This window comes from Neopelma chrysocephalum, unplaced genomic scaffold (genome assembly GCF_003984885.1).
Source record: "Neopelma chrysocephalum unplaced genomic scaffold, ASM398488v2 Primary Assembly neopelma1_91, whole genome shotgun sequence".
Classification (NCBI taxonomy): Eukaryota; Metazoa; Chordata; class Aves; order Passeriformes; family Pipridae; genus Neopelma; species Neopelma chrysocephalum.
The window spans coordinates 47,313-61,636 of NW_020897753.1; the positions used below are offsets into that span (position 1 = coordinate 47,313).

Sequence of the window (14,324 nt, forward strand, 5' to 3'; positions counted from 1 at the left end):
AGAGGTTAAAAGCATTTTGATGGTGAAATATGGCAGCTCTCTGGTCCCTTAAGTTTCTTTGTCAAGTTGGGAAATAAATGGATTTAGTACTGTTTAAAACTGTCATTTTGAAGGATGATTTCAGTAATTGTTTTGCCTAACAGCAAATGATGACATCCTCTCCAATGTATATTTAAGAGCAGCTAATGATGAGAGGATTTGAGCACTTTAATGGATTTGAATATCCTTTTGCCCTTAAATATAATTGGTCAATTTTTCTTTAACGGAAATGGGATTGTTCACATTAGTCAGTTGGATAGTATAGTGACAGCTTAGGGAAAAAGATAAAAAATAATTCAGAATTATGATATTAAGGCCATATTTACTGTTTTATTGGCAGGATTTGCTGCTCACTTAAATTCACGAATAGACAAGAGTTGTTTACAAAAGCTGTTTACTCCAAAAGTAGGTGCAGCCACATACTTTAAAACAGGAAGCATTTGTCATCACAATAGAAAAGATTTGATTTCAATACACAAAAGTCCACGATATCTTGTGTGCAGTTGAAATGTGTAGGTATTACTGCTACTGTCGCCTGCTTTGTCACGATTATCAGTTAAAAACACCCGAACTGGGTTCACACAAAATCAGAACAGTAAAAGGAGCACTGGGGGAGGCAATGCAGAATTCATCTGGAGCTGGTGCCTCACATTTGACCTGACAATAAGCTATTCAACTCAACCAGAGACTGACTTGCTGAAGCTTCTCTTGCTCCCAGGAGGACAGATCATCTTGGGATCTCCTTGGTGTTTTGGCCCCCCCTTGTACTTCATGGTGGAGGTGCACACAGACTTGCTAAGATGTCTGGGCCTGGTTCAGCTATCTGGATTTTCCTCACTAACATGTTTTCTATAGGTCCCAGTGACAGACAAGCTGAAATACATGAAATTCCATCTGAACATAAGAAAGCACTTCTTCACTGTGGGGGCTGTTGAACACTGACACTGGTGGTCCAGGGAGGCTGTGGAGGCCCCTTCCCTGGAGTCAGGCAAAGCCCAACTGGACACAATCCTGGGCAACCTGTTCTAGCTGAACCTGCTTGAGCAGAGGGGTGGGCTAGACGATGTGGAGATGTTATTCCCCACCTGTGCAATTTTGTGATGGATTCTGTGATGACCTCAGCATCTCAGTGCAGCAAAAGCTGGTCATAGGGTGCCCGGAAGTGAGGGAACGGAACAGGTCCCTCCATATGTATCTGTGCCATTTCCAAATGCATGACAGAGTAGCACTCTTCATAAAACTACAGAGTGGAATGGTGATAAGACATTCTTAAACAAGGTGTCACAGGAAGAGGCTTGAGGTTTTTCACTAGACTGTGAAGCAGATTTCAGCTTTGTAGAGCATGTGCCTTTCATAAGAGCATGCTGCACATTGGACAATAGGAAGCTGGTGGTCTGTAGATTTCAAGGAGCTTCGTGATGAGGAGTAAATTTAGAGGTTAAAGAGTGACAAATGGGCTTTTTTGCCATCCTTCCTCTCCTGAGCAGAAGGAAAAGGACACCAAATAGCTTAAAGGGACAAGGGATAAGATCAAAGGCTTTAAGAGGTTTCTCTTAAGAAAGAGAGGCGTCACTGCTGGGATCAGCCCTAACTCTTCTGCTGTTGTAATATGGTCTATGCGTTCATAGACTTTATTGTTCTTCCTAACTCCAAAATGAGTGTCTACATCTCAAATTTACAGATGGGTGACCTGAAGCACATCATCAGTCTTAGGGATGTTGTAAGACACAGAGTTAGGGGTATTATCTAGAAGTCCACTGAGAAGAGTTCTGGTGGGAATGCAGGCTGCTTTTTGAGGGATCTCACCAATAGTGGGTATTCCCACAGACAAGGGAGAAGCTTCCGAGGAGACATTATTTCCTCTTTAACCCCCTCTCCAAAACAGATGAGATTCAAACTGCAGAAAATTTATTTCAGTTTTATGCAGTCTACCTCCTCTGTGACTGGCATTGCACTTGTTCTCAGGTCCAAATCTGTGCTGGATTTGCTTCCATTATACGTTGATCTCCATCTGAGCAACATGATCTTCTTGAAGTACTTCATGGTGTTGTTTTTCACAGTTACAAAACACATGGTGTTTATCATGCTGTTACTCATGGCAATGCACTCAACTATGTAAAAGGCAGTGAGATAATGCTTCTCTTTCACGATGATGGTGGGGAAGAAGTCCCGGACAATTGCGAAGCCATAGAAAGGTGCCCAGCAGAGAACATAGGCAGTCAGGATGCACATCAGGACCATAACAGTTTTCCTTCTGCATCGAAGCCTCTTTCGGATCTGTTCTGTCTGGAATCCTGGGACGGCTTTAAACCAAAGCTCCTGAGAGATCCTAGCATAACACAAAGTCATTGTGATCACAGGTGCCACGAATTCAATGCCAAAGATGAAGAGGAAGTACGATTTGTAGTATATTTGCTGGTCAACAGGCCAAATTTGGCCACAGAAAATTTTCTCCTGGTTTTTCACTATAAATAATACCGTTTCAGTAGCAAAGTATGCAGATGGGATAGCTACAAGTATGGAAACAATCCAGACCGAGGCGATGAGGCAGGTTGCTGTTTGGTAATTCATGCGTGGTTTTAGGGGATGAACAATGGCCAGATACCTAGAATAGACAAATACATTCAAAATGAAGCCCGAAAACACTGTTAGTCAGAACACACTTCAAAATACAAAGGGGCAGAACTGGGCAGGAGGAAATTGCTGTCATTCCTGAACATATTTGTCTGTAAGAACAGCTTACAGGTCTGAAGTAACAGCCTGGAGCTGAGCTACAGTTTTGCATCACAACTTTTCCTTTTTAATAGGAGTGAGAGTTTGAAATGTGGAGTAATACACACCTAGTCAGGTGCAGGGAAGAAAAGACAAACATGTAGAAACAGGAAAATGTTTTCCTTAGGCACAGAGCTACTTAAATATGCTTTTTTTACAAAGGGGTCAAATATACATTACAGTGTTTTTCTTATTTCCTTGGTTATTCCATGGAGCACAAAGAGCTGATGGTGATGTTAATGAGTGGTTACAGGTGAGCATGATTTCAAGCCACCAACAAAGGACAGTGTACCTGTTTTCTGCCCATGCAAATTTTTTTTGTGTGTGTTTTTTGGAGGTGCTTATTAATCTTAAATGTACTGTGTTAAGTAATGTGGCAAAGCAGAAAACTTGAGTTAGATGTTTGCCCTCTTAATGACTGTACAGCTGCAAGTTTGGGGTATTCCTGCTAGAAGAAGATGTTTGAGGCACACCAGAGTTCCCAATACAACTATATTTAACCCGAAGGATTGCTTCAAAAAATAGAATTTCTCATTCCTGCGGAGTCTTTTCCATCTGTATATATTCTATACAAAGGTAGCATCCACAGGATAAATTAATTCTAAAGTAAAATGGAAAGTCAGCAGTGTTTTTCACCAGCCAGATCTTGGAAGCAGATGAATTGTTCATGGCTCTTAATAGTGCAGGATAGGTGTCAGGGGCCAGCAGAATTAGTCAGCCTCATTGTGGAACTGATAAATGAACATTTTTAACTTGGTTTCTGTGGAAGCAGGTCGTGGGATGATGTATGTGTATGTATTCATAAATATGCATATCTGCTCTGCAGAACATTTGGCTGAATGGAGTCAGTCTGTCTAAGGGAGTCACGACAGAGCTTTTGTGGTGGATTTCCTGATTGTCATTGCTTACCACACTTGGGCTGTTACTGTGGAGTGGTCCTGCAGCACGTGAACTGAATTCAGATGAAACTGTCCTGGTAGATGTTCTCCAAAAGTGTAAGTAAAACACACCAAGTGCCCATGGACATTCAGTCCAGGGGACCCAGCTAAAGCTACCTGCGCCCTCCCCCCCCATATTTACAGTGGACTCTTATCACATGATCTTACTCTTCAGATCCTCTCCTTTTACACTGTATTATTTTCTAGTATAGGTGTGGCCTTAAATATGTGAAATTCCTACGTTTCATGTGAACAGACATCAGTGAAGATGAAGGAGAGCCCTACCTGAGGAAAATCCTATGGGACAGACTCACCCTGTTGACACAGGTGATTCCTTCTAAATGATCTAAACATGAGAAGAGTTTTATTAGAGCCTATTCTTTTTCAGAGACTGAAGTCAACAACTCACTTGACATAACTAACATGGAATAGGTGATTGTTAAACAAATGAGGTTTCTCTCTGTTTACCAAGTCAAAACCTCACAAAAAAAAAAGGGCAGTGAAACCAAAAACAGTGTGTTCTTACAACAAGCTTCAGTGATTAATCTTTTCCAGAGTTGTTTTTAAAGATGTGTAGGGAGATATGCTAGAAAACTGATTTCTTAGCAGACATAAGGGCTCCATGGCCCATGTTACTTCATCTACCTGGGATGCACTAGCAGAGCGTTCCAAGAAGATTTTGTAGAGGTTGAAAAAGTGTTAGAAAATGGTAATACATACATGATAGTGTTTAGAAGCTTTACCCTGAGTCCTCAACTGCTGTTGAGATGCTATTTTGTTAGATGCTTGTTAAGGATTTGTTTCATAGGAGCTGATTGTCCCCTCACCCACACCAGGCAAAATATCTCTGAACTTCCCCAGAATCTTTCCACAGAGTTCTGTTGCCATCAGGAACAACTGAATCAGCCACACACGAGCTGTATCTGTGCAGCCATCATCAGGGCTCACTGCTCCTGAGCTGTCTTTTGGATCAGGTGCCAAAAATCATGCAGCATTAGACTTGAGCATGAAATGGCACATGAGAGAAATTGGGGACAAAAGAGAAGAAAGGGTGGGAATCATGCAATGTATATATGTATATTGCGTTTGTACACAAGAGAGGGCTTTTAGTGGTGGCCTTTCTATGAAGAGTTTACTGAGTGGGTCACTATCTTTCTGTGAGTCAGTTGTGTCAGACATGTCAGCATGAGACTGATCCTCAGAGCCTGGGTCTGTCAGAGTCCGTGGTGCACAAGACTGAGAGAAGAGGAATCATAAGAAATAATTATATTATGACTATATTATATTGTTAAAATTCCTGGAGTAAGAGGCAGGCAGTCTCTCAGGACTGCAGCATAGTTAGGGAAAAATTTCTTTGCTGAAAGGGTGGTCAGGCATTGGAACAACCTGCCCAGGTAATAGTTAAAAAAACACGTGGATGTGGCACTCGAGGATGTGGTTTAGTGGTGAATATGGCTCAGAAGCTCTAGCCACCTCCTCGTGCAGTCACAGCACCCCACTTACCTGTCAACAGCTATAGCCAGGAGAGCATTGGTGGAAACATAAAGGGAGACAGTCCGTAGGTAGTTGACCAAGGCGCAGAGGATGTGGCCGTGCTCCCAGGACAGCTGCCGCACCACGTAGTAGTCCATCTCGAAGGGGCAGCACACGATGGCCACGATGAAGTCCGAGATTGCCAGGTTGGCAATCAGCAGGTTGGTGAGGTTCCGCAGCTTCTTGTAGCGGATGAGGGCACCGATGAAGATGAGGTTGCCGATGCCGCAGACCAGCATCATGCCAACCAGGGCCACCCCAATCACGATCTTGGCCGCAAAGAAGGTGCGAGTTTTGGTCATGTCGTCTTCGCTGTCCAGGGGCAGGTCGTAGTCACTGTAAGTGAAATTGAAAGGGAAGGAGAAGTTCCTCAAGGAGGTGAAATCCCCATCGTGGAGGTTGTAAATTGCAGCAGAGCTGACGTGGGTGGAGGCGTTTGGGTTACATTCAGCTCGATCCATGGCCATCTTGTGTCACGTGTGTCTTGGAGGGCCCTTGGTGTTGTGTTAGAGTTACCCACTGTGGCAGGGCATGAGACCTCATCCAAGGTTTCCTTCTGAGCAGTGAGTCACCTTGTCTTTGTCCCTGGAAGACTATTGAGCAACAGCCTCATTCATCTCCTCCTGTGGGAACAAAAAGAGGAAAATGTTTCCTGAAAGGAAATGACAGCAAAAATGCTGAGCTTGAAGGAAAGCAATAGTCTCCTTACTGCCCCACAGCTCTGTTGGTGCCTGTGCATAGTGGGAAGAAATACCCTGTGAAGGGATGCTTTTGTTCTCGTAAAATAAATGCCTTGAGTTGCATCATACACTGGTTGTTACAGTGGTAGTTTTATTTACCAACAATGAAATTTTCAGCACAAAGTGAAATGACAACATAGGGGGAGCGTAAAATCCAGTTTAAACTTCCACCAGCCTTCAAGCTTATGGTGCTGTCATCCCTGCGCAATGTAGAAGAAACTAAAATGACATCTCAATGTGCTGAAAAGCATCTGATGTGCCTTTTGGACAAAGTCTGCATGTTATTCTAGATGTCTCAAAGAGATGTGGTAGGTGAGAATGAAAAAAGAACTGATGTCCTGACTTCTAAATACATTCCTTAATTAAGAAGGAGTTGCAAAGACCCAGGAAAATAGTGAAGCCAGCACTTTTCTTTTGGCAGCCATTAATTGAGTATGAGGACCAGATTTTCAGCCAGCATCATCCATTATTGCTTCTGTCAAACAGGTGAAGCTCTGCCGATTTGCAGAAGCAAGATTTTGTTCAGTGAATCACCTTGTAGGGCTTCGCTGTGAAGGCAAATCTGCCTTTCACAGGGAGAGTGCTCCCACAAACTGGCCCTTGAGGTGAAAGGGAAAATCTTCCTTAAGCGAGACAGAGTGCCTTGAATTTTTGATGCTGGGGAGGAGCAGGCTCCCCTCCTTGTACTGCTGGTTGTACCAAATATTAAAAAATTATTTATTTTTCCACACAGAGGGGAAAAAACCTTGCATCTGCCTCCCAATTTTGCCTCTCTGTATCAAAATGCTGAGAGGGCTGTCATCTTGCATCTTCCCATGTCCCATCTAGGAATCCTCACACCAAACTTTCAGCTGTCAGGACGGTCCTACCCTATCCCAGCAGAGGATTGGGGGGAATTGCTGCTTTTTCTGCACTCAGGCAGTAGGTCTTCAGGGTGTTAAATGCTGTTGAACAATAGCAGTCGTGGCTACAAAGGACAGTCTCTGTAGTGGAGCTCTTGCTCCCTTTCCCTGGAACCACCCTCAGCCCCTGATGTACTGACACTTAAATTTCCGAGAGAAACTCTCTTGTACAACTCTGGTCTCCATATTGCTCTTCTAACTGACGGTTGCAGAAGAAGAGAATAACAAAAAGCCAAAGCCTGAAACTAAAGAACAGTTCCAACAAGAGACTGCTTTAGGTAATGTGAACATTCATTTAAGAGAAGTACTAAACAAACACTGGGACACAAAATCTGTCTGTCAAAGCAAGGAACATTATCTGTTTCAGACAGGTTTTGCTGCAAAATACCAAGAGAGCTATAAAATAAATACAGACAACACAACCATCTGTCATAACACAACTGACATAACACTATCAGGAAAGTGTACCTGCAGTTGCTCTCATCTTCTTGGAGGTCTCAGGCACCCTGGGGAAAGCCTCCAGGTTTCTCCCCTGCACCTGTGCTGCTGTCACCAGAGCAGAGAAAGGATAGCTGGAAGCAGCCGGAGGACTCTGCTGAGTGCTCATTTCTCTCCCAGGCAGGTTTGCCCTGTGCTCAGGGGAGGATGGCTCTGCTGCCTCTGTGCTTGCATCCAAAGCCTTTGCTCAGTGGGAGGCACCTTGAAGCTGTCCATGCATTTCTGATTTTAAAGAGGCAGCGCAATCCACAGACAATAGAGCACAGCCTTAAACCCCACGAATGCATGGAATTGGCATGGAATTGCTTTGTTAGCCCTCCTGAGCACGGAAGGTGTAAACCCCAGTCTGCACTTGCTCTTTGGGTTTTGCCTGTGCTGGGCAACAGCTGCCTGCACCTGATGTGGCACAGAGGCAAAACACAGACCTCCCAGGGGAGAGGAGGAGGAGAAAGGACAGTGATCTTCTTTCCCAGGGACCTTTCTCTGTGGATCTCTCTCCAGGCTATTGTCTTTAGGACTGCAGCTGCAGCAGCTCCTGCAGACGGAGGGTCAAACAGTGAATAGCTGTAAATCAGAGGACCCCTGACAGCTTTCCTTGCCCTCTCAGGGAATTACTCAGAGCAGGAAAGTGGCAGTGAATCCTTAAGGACTTGTTGTCCTTTGCTAATGCTGCCTCCTCACATCTGTGAAGCACTTGCACCCCAGGGAGCAGTTCTTTTGCTTCCCAGTTCTCCAGAAGGAAAGCAAATGCGCAGCAGATGCCCAGTCCTCTTCTTCACCTCCAGACTTATTCGCCTTAGCTGGCGTTTTCCAAGATGCACAGTTGGGACACATTGCATAGTCCCTTCTGGATAAGACTGTCAGAGGCTGTAGAGAGTCATGAAAAGTGTAGAAGGTTTGCAGAAAACTTAAACTATGTGACCCTTAACGCGCACTCGCAAGACTGGGCTCTTGTGAGCTAGTGAGCACCTGGCTCTGGAAGAAATAAGTGAGGAAAGAGATCTGCTAATATGAAATGTGTCTGGGGTAAAAGGGCTGCTGCTGTGGCATTCCTTACAGAAACTTGAGGCAAGGCCAGAGAGTCCCCACTGTTTGGAGCCAGCAGACAGCATTAAGAATTTCATTGCAAATACTTTGCTTGGCTTTGTTTTGAACAGTCAGTGTAATAGGTGAAAAGCCATGAAAGGATTTTTAATAACCTGAAAGGGTGCAACCAGATGTATAGTGAGGAAATCAGATCCACTTGCCAAATTCTGTCACAAGAAACATAAATAGAGTAAGTATAGGGAGAGGCAAAGTGAACTTAGGGTGTACATCACAACCACATCAAAAAGATCCCTAAAATGGGCCACGTAAACCTTCAATGTCCCTGAGGAAAAGCCAATACTCTAAAGGGAGCTTTACATTTGGAACATCCATGATCTCTTTAAGACTTTGTTCAGCTGTCTCATGTGAAGTTATCTAGTGAGTTAATCGAGCAACATGATATCCAAATATTTATACTCCTTTAGGCCAAAACCTCATCTGCTGCAGAACTGTCTCACTCCATTGACTCAGGGCAAGTTGGCATCAGAGCCCTGATAACTACAGCCCCTCCAGATGAGCTCAGTATGGAGCTTCTGCACAGCAGTTCATCTCCTATGATCCAAGGAATTGTGCTGTATGTGTCAAGCTGTTTCTCAGGAAACACCAGTAGGATTGTGAAATGATGTGCTTTGTATGTGCTGTGCAAGACAGTGCTTTGTAGTTGTTGACTGGGAATCAAACAGAGAATGAAACCAACGGTGCTGGGAGCTGCCCTTACAGCCACATGGGCAGAGTGAAGGTTCAGAGGTGGATCTAGAGCCTCAATAAATGTCCCAGTATCCTTATCCAGGGCTGGGGCAGTAGTGGAAGGGCTCTAAAGCCACGGAGTATATGCAGGAGGTGTATGCACATGATTCTGTTGTAGGATTTCTGCCTAGAACAAAGTTTCTCCTTGATAAAGTTTATTGGCAGTTCCCCGATGGTGTCACAACATTTAACACAGTATCACAAAGTGTTTCCTGAGATCAGTGTTAATGAGCCAGGCTTCGGAGGAAAAGTTGCTACTGAAAACTATCATGTAAACAATCTACATTCCTGTTTATTTGTTTTTGTTGTTAGCATGCTCACAGTTTGAACAGGGAAGTTATTTGGAGGCTCAGTGATGCAAAAAGAATTGCAATGTGAAGTACTTGTTTTGAGACTTTCAAATCATGAGTTTCTAAACCCAGCATTTAGCCTGCGAACAGACCTAAGGACTGTGACCCTTTGTTTCAAAACAGCCAACTCACCAGCTACTGTCTAATTTTTCCTAATTGCTAAATAAATTGGACTCCGAGGTAATTAATCCTAGGGAGCTGACCTAAGCTTTGCTTAAAGTGTGGCTGGGGTTTTACAAAGGTTGCTGATAGAAATCTGTTGGTGAAATGGGACAAAGCATCAGACCTCCTGTGATTTTCTGAGAAAACAAACAAAAGGTGCCAGCACACATGGGTTACAACCGTGTGTATTCCTGCTCAGAATTCCCAGCAGATATTCGTACTCAACCTGAGAGTGTGTAGCTCATGGTAATGTTTGGCAGAACATTTCTGCAGTTGCCTGCAGAAAGAGTTAGGTGCAAATTTTTTAATACATGGAAATATGCTGTGTGGTACAAGAGGAAAGTGACTTTTGGATAGAGTTTGGCAAAAATGTGCACACAGGAGTAATCCCACCCTACTTGGCTGTTCCAGTGGTGACATGGGATGTGGAAAGGTCCTGGGAAGGAGTGAGCAGAGAAGTGTTTGACTTTGTTACTGGATTATTGCCACCATGTTACTTTCCTGTTACCATCTTTTTTCTGATTCCTTACTGAGTGTATCACTTTGTGGCTTGGGAAAAGGGACAAAACATCTGAAGGAGCAACAGACAGGCTGTCAACAACCACGGTGACATTGTGCCAGGATGGTTGTCAGCATTGTTGGAACAGTAGATGTGGTGCTTTCATCCGAAAAGATCTTTTCCTTTCAGAGCTGCATAGGTTTCTGTGGACAGGGGTGTTCAGGTGTCTCACAGCCGAATGACACAAGGTTTAGCTGAGCTGCCCAGAGCTCACTTCATGTGCAAAGTGACCCAGAGGCAATCAGCAACTCTTTTCCAAGTAGAAGTTTCTGTGTTTTCACTTGTCTGGTTTTTTTTCAATTTTTTAATTCTCTGACAGTTTTCTTCATCTTTGCTCATCCTTTTGTGATTGTGTAAGAAAATGGCGTTTATTTTGCTCAGTTCAGTTTAGCATGTCAATCCCCTGTGAGAAGCACCCCCTTGGCCTCAACAACAGTCTATGAAATATGTAGAAATAGCTCTAGGAAGCTGATCTTCCTAACTGGCACTTGTCACCCTCACTAGAGAAGCAGAAGTGACAGTATTTGGGGCAGGTTGGAAAGCAAGGACCAGCCCAGGGACTGTGCATGAGTTTTGATGCCACAGTAGATGACATGAATGACCACAAGAAAAACATTTCAGTCATTAAACATTCAACATTTTTTAATTATTAACTACTCCTTTGATTTTTGTTTCCTTTTGGATGTGTTTGTTGGGCTTTGTGTGTTTGGTTGTTTTTTTTCTTAAATCTGCCTTCCTTAGAGCAAATGTCTGTTAGCACAAACCCTTCTCTTGAGCAGAAGGCCTCTGAATGGCAGATGTTAAGAGATCTCAGGATTATCATCTAATCTGTAGTGCTGTTCCTGGGCTGCATTACATATACCCAAATAATTTATGACAAATGCTTTCCTGGCCTGTTGATGAAGAAATTTTGTAATCTAGGGCTCATGTCTTCTGTATGAGACTATCAAATGTTTTTCAGCTGCACCAGATAGAATTTTAATGGACCTACTTTAAATTCCTCATTTTACTATTTCTGATTGAGATCTGAAGTCTGCATTTGGCCTCTTCCTCAAGAACAGGTTTATTCATACCAATATTCAGAAACCTTTGAATTTAGAAACAAAAAGGAGCTTCATATGTCCTATGTCTCAATCAGGCTTGTCAGTCATTTGGATTTTCAGAGACCGCCTTGTTGATTTTGGATCTTACTCAGAGATAGGCCCAGTGGATCTTCTCTTTCAGTGGGTTCTATGAGCTGAAGAATGCTTTTGGAAACAAAGCAGCTCTTTAATTGAAGTGTCTTGATAGGAGAGATATCCTTTCAAAAACCTGCTGACTTCTTTGGAGGTCTAAATAGGCAAAGTTGGATGCTGCATTTTTAAAAAAATTAAATTGTCATCCATTTCAGCTAATCTCAAATTTATGCTCAATTGTGAGCACGTTCCTATTGCTATTCTCTTTTGACAAAGCCCTGTAATTTGTGTTATCATCACTTCAGCATCTTCTTTTTTCTGCTCTTCATACTGAGTGATCATTGCTTCCTGTTCACTTGCCCCGGACAGAATCCTGCTCCTTCATGTCTCCCCTTTGGAATATTGTGGTGGGTTTGCCATTGCCATTTGTCACTGGTGATTTGGTATTTCACGATGGCAGGCAGAATGGTTCCAAGAATTTCCCTCTGCAGTTCCCATAATCCCACTTTCACCTAAAAGACACCCTCCTTTTCCTTATTTCTACCCTCAGCATAAACAGACAGGGCAGAGCACGTCACTACGAGCACTTTTACATCCAGCAGTGATTTGTGGAGGTCTAGCTGGCTCAGGCACGTGGAGAGAGGAGTCCTCTCTGTTCCAGGTCCTTGGCTTCTCCCTGTAGCAAGACATGAAGTATTTAAAGCTCATGCCTCATTCTACAGCCTGACATGGGTTTTGGGGCTTCATTAAAAGTTAATAGTTCTTTATTTCTCACAAGTTATTTGAGATTTAAAGGGCTGTTGGAGTTCACTATCAATCTGAGAAAGAGATTAATATTCTGTGAAACCCTTATTGCAGATATTGCTGGTTATTTCTGCACACACTTCAATTCTAACTCAACTGAACAATGGTAGTTTCATTTGAAGGTACTCAGAGCATGAAACCACAATCTTGGTGTCAGGATGAGTCATGAAAAGCTGCTGTCACACCTCATTTCTGACTTTACATAAGGCTTTGTGGTTTTTCTGATGTGGTGTCAAAAGTGCAGGACCTGATCAGCTGCCTCTTTCTCATTTCTGAAGTCTGAGTAACGCTGTAGAAGGGACAGGAGATAACAGGCATACCCATACTCCCCAAACTAGGTGGAGAGGAAGCAAATCCATGCCAGAAGGTGCACATCCATGATTGGGGTTGATGGCTATGCCCCCCCTGGCACCCCAGGGCTGACTGCTGTCCGTGTGGCTGGCAGTGTGGTGGAACAGGCTGCCTGTCCATGGCTCTATGGGAATAGAGGTGATTTAGGGTCAAAAGGAGAAGGATGCTGATTTTTATGAGAGGGACAGCTCAGGGGCATGAATGTCAGAGCCAAGGGCTCAGCATCTCACTTCCTGGTGTTGTGCATAGATGGAGTTAAACACCATGGAACGGGAGTGACAAAGCCCCCAGAGAAAGGGATCTCTTTGCCATTTGGTGGTGTTGAGGAGGCAAACCTTCCCTTCTCTCTGATGGTGGTCACCAGGGATCGTGACAGGAAGAACATTGTTAAGGAGCAAGTAGGGATTCACAAGCCAGATAACCTGTGTAAGTGTAGGCTGTTCTGTGCTGCCCCATGCCCCAGGTATAATTTGACTTTCCTGCCTATGTGGTGCTGTGTATATCCCCTGCTGCAAGAGGATCTCCATTGCCTGATTGCAACCAAGGAGCCTGTGGGCAGTTTCCCCTCAGTACAGGCAATTACACCCCTGTGTGTCCTTGTCTTTAACTAAAAGTGCAGCAACAAGTTCTCATGTAAACATCCTTTTTGTTTGATAGTAGGAATGATAAGCAGAATTGTTTTCTTTTCAGAACATCCCGTTGAAGCTCGAAAGCCTAAAGTGGGGTGACCTTTCTATGGATGTGCTTGGTGTGCTTGCACACCCAGTGAATATAGCACAGCTCAAGGGTTCCACCCGAGGGAGGTAAGACTATCTATACTCTCCTTTTTGTCATATTAACTGTAATGAATGGCATTTTACGTTATAATTCACAATGTTTGAGTGCCTTGCTTACTGGGATCACAACAAATTAGCATCTTCTGGTTCAAAACAGGGCTGGTCTGCTTTTCCCAGAATGTATAGAAATGATGTGGACAAATTAGATGCAATAGGAGAATGTGGCATGGCTACAGCTGTGTGGGAAGGGGCAGCCCTCAGTTCCGGGATTGCAAGTCCTTGAGGAATAAAATGTAAGCTAAGTCCCAGGGTTTTTTAAGGCACTTATTTATAAATTCCTATTATTTGGTAGAGACCAATATATGCAGGAAATTGCCCTTTTGAAATCAAACCCCGTTAACTGTGAGCATCTTAAAAGGCCCACTGTACAGGAGCTATGACTTAGTCACAAGACTGGCTCCGGAAGAATGAGCTGTTCAGCCCAAACTAGAATCTCAGTGTCATGGATGTCGTGGTTTAACTCCAGCTGGCAATAAAGCACCATCCAGACACTTGCTCACTGCCTGCCCCCTCCCAATGGGATGGGGAGCAGAATCAGAAAAAAAAATAAGAAAACCCTTGTGGGTTTTTGAGATAACAACAGTTTAATAATTTAAACAAAGAAAAATATAATAATAACAATAATAACAACAACAAGAAGAAGAATAGATAAATAAACTAAGAAATACAGTTGCTGACCACCCACTGGCTGAAGCTCAACCAGTCCCCAGGCAAGGATCAGGTCCTCTCAGCCAGCTCTCCCCAGTTTATATACTGGGCATGATGTTCTATGGTATGGAATATCTCTTTGACCAGTTCGAGTCAGCTGTCCTGGCCATGCTCCCTCACAGCT

General features: G+C 43.6%; 2 protein-coding genes across 2 annotated transcripts in view; one reads left to right on the forward strand and one right to left on the reverse strand.

Moving 5' to 3' along the window:
* The window catches only part of LOC113972354 (aprataxin and PNK-like factor), a 30,777-nt gene extending 17,318 nt beyond the window's left edge, over positions 1–13,459 (forward strand). Inside the window, exon 6 of the mRNA XM_027693322.1 lies at positions 13,347–13,459. Within this exon, the coding sequence (XP_027549123.1) occupies positions 13,347–13,384 (38 nt within the window). The 3' untranslated portion in view covers positions 13,385–13,459. The remainder of the gene's footprint in view (positions 1–13,346) is intronic.
* On the reverse strand, positions 360–7,728 carry LOC113972353 (prokineticin receptor 2-like). Its single transcript, XM_027693320.1, has 3 exons — positions 7,393–7,728; positions 5,253–5,905; positions 360–2,644 (listed from the first exon to the last, which is right to left on the reverse strand). The coding sequence occupies exons 2-3, from the start codon at positions 5,747–5,749 to the stop codon at positions 1,948–1,950; spliced, it is 1,194 nt and encodes a 397-aa protein (XP_027549121.1). The 5' UTR covers positions 5,750–5,905; positions 7,393–7,728; the 3' UTR covers positions 360–1,947.
* Positions 13,460–14,324: the final 865 nt, after the last annotated feature.

Coding starts and splice junctions, on each gene's coding strand:
- LOC113972353 (XM_027693320.1), bottom strand. CDS start 5,749: ATGGCCATGGATCGAGCTGAATGTAACCCAAACGCCTCCACCCACGTC. Junction 2,645..5,252: donor CTGGCTATAGCTGTTGACAG/GTAAGTGGGGTG, acceptor TGTCTATTCTAG/GTATCTGGCCATTGTTCATC.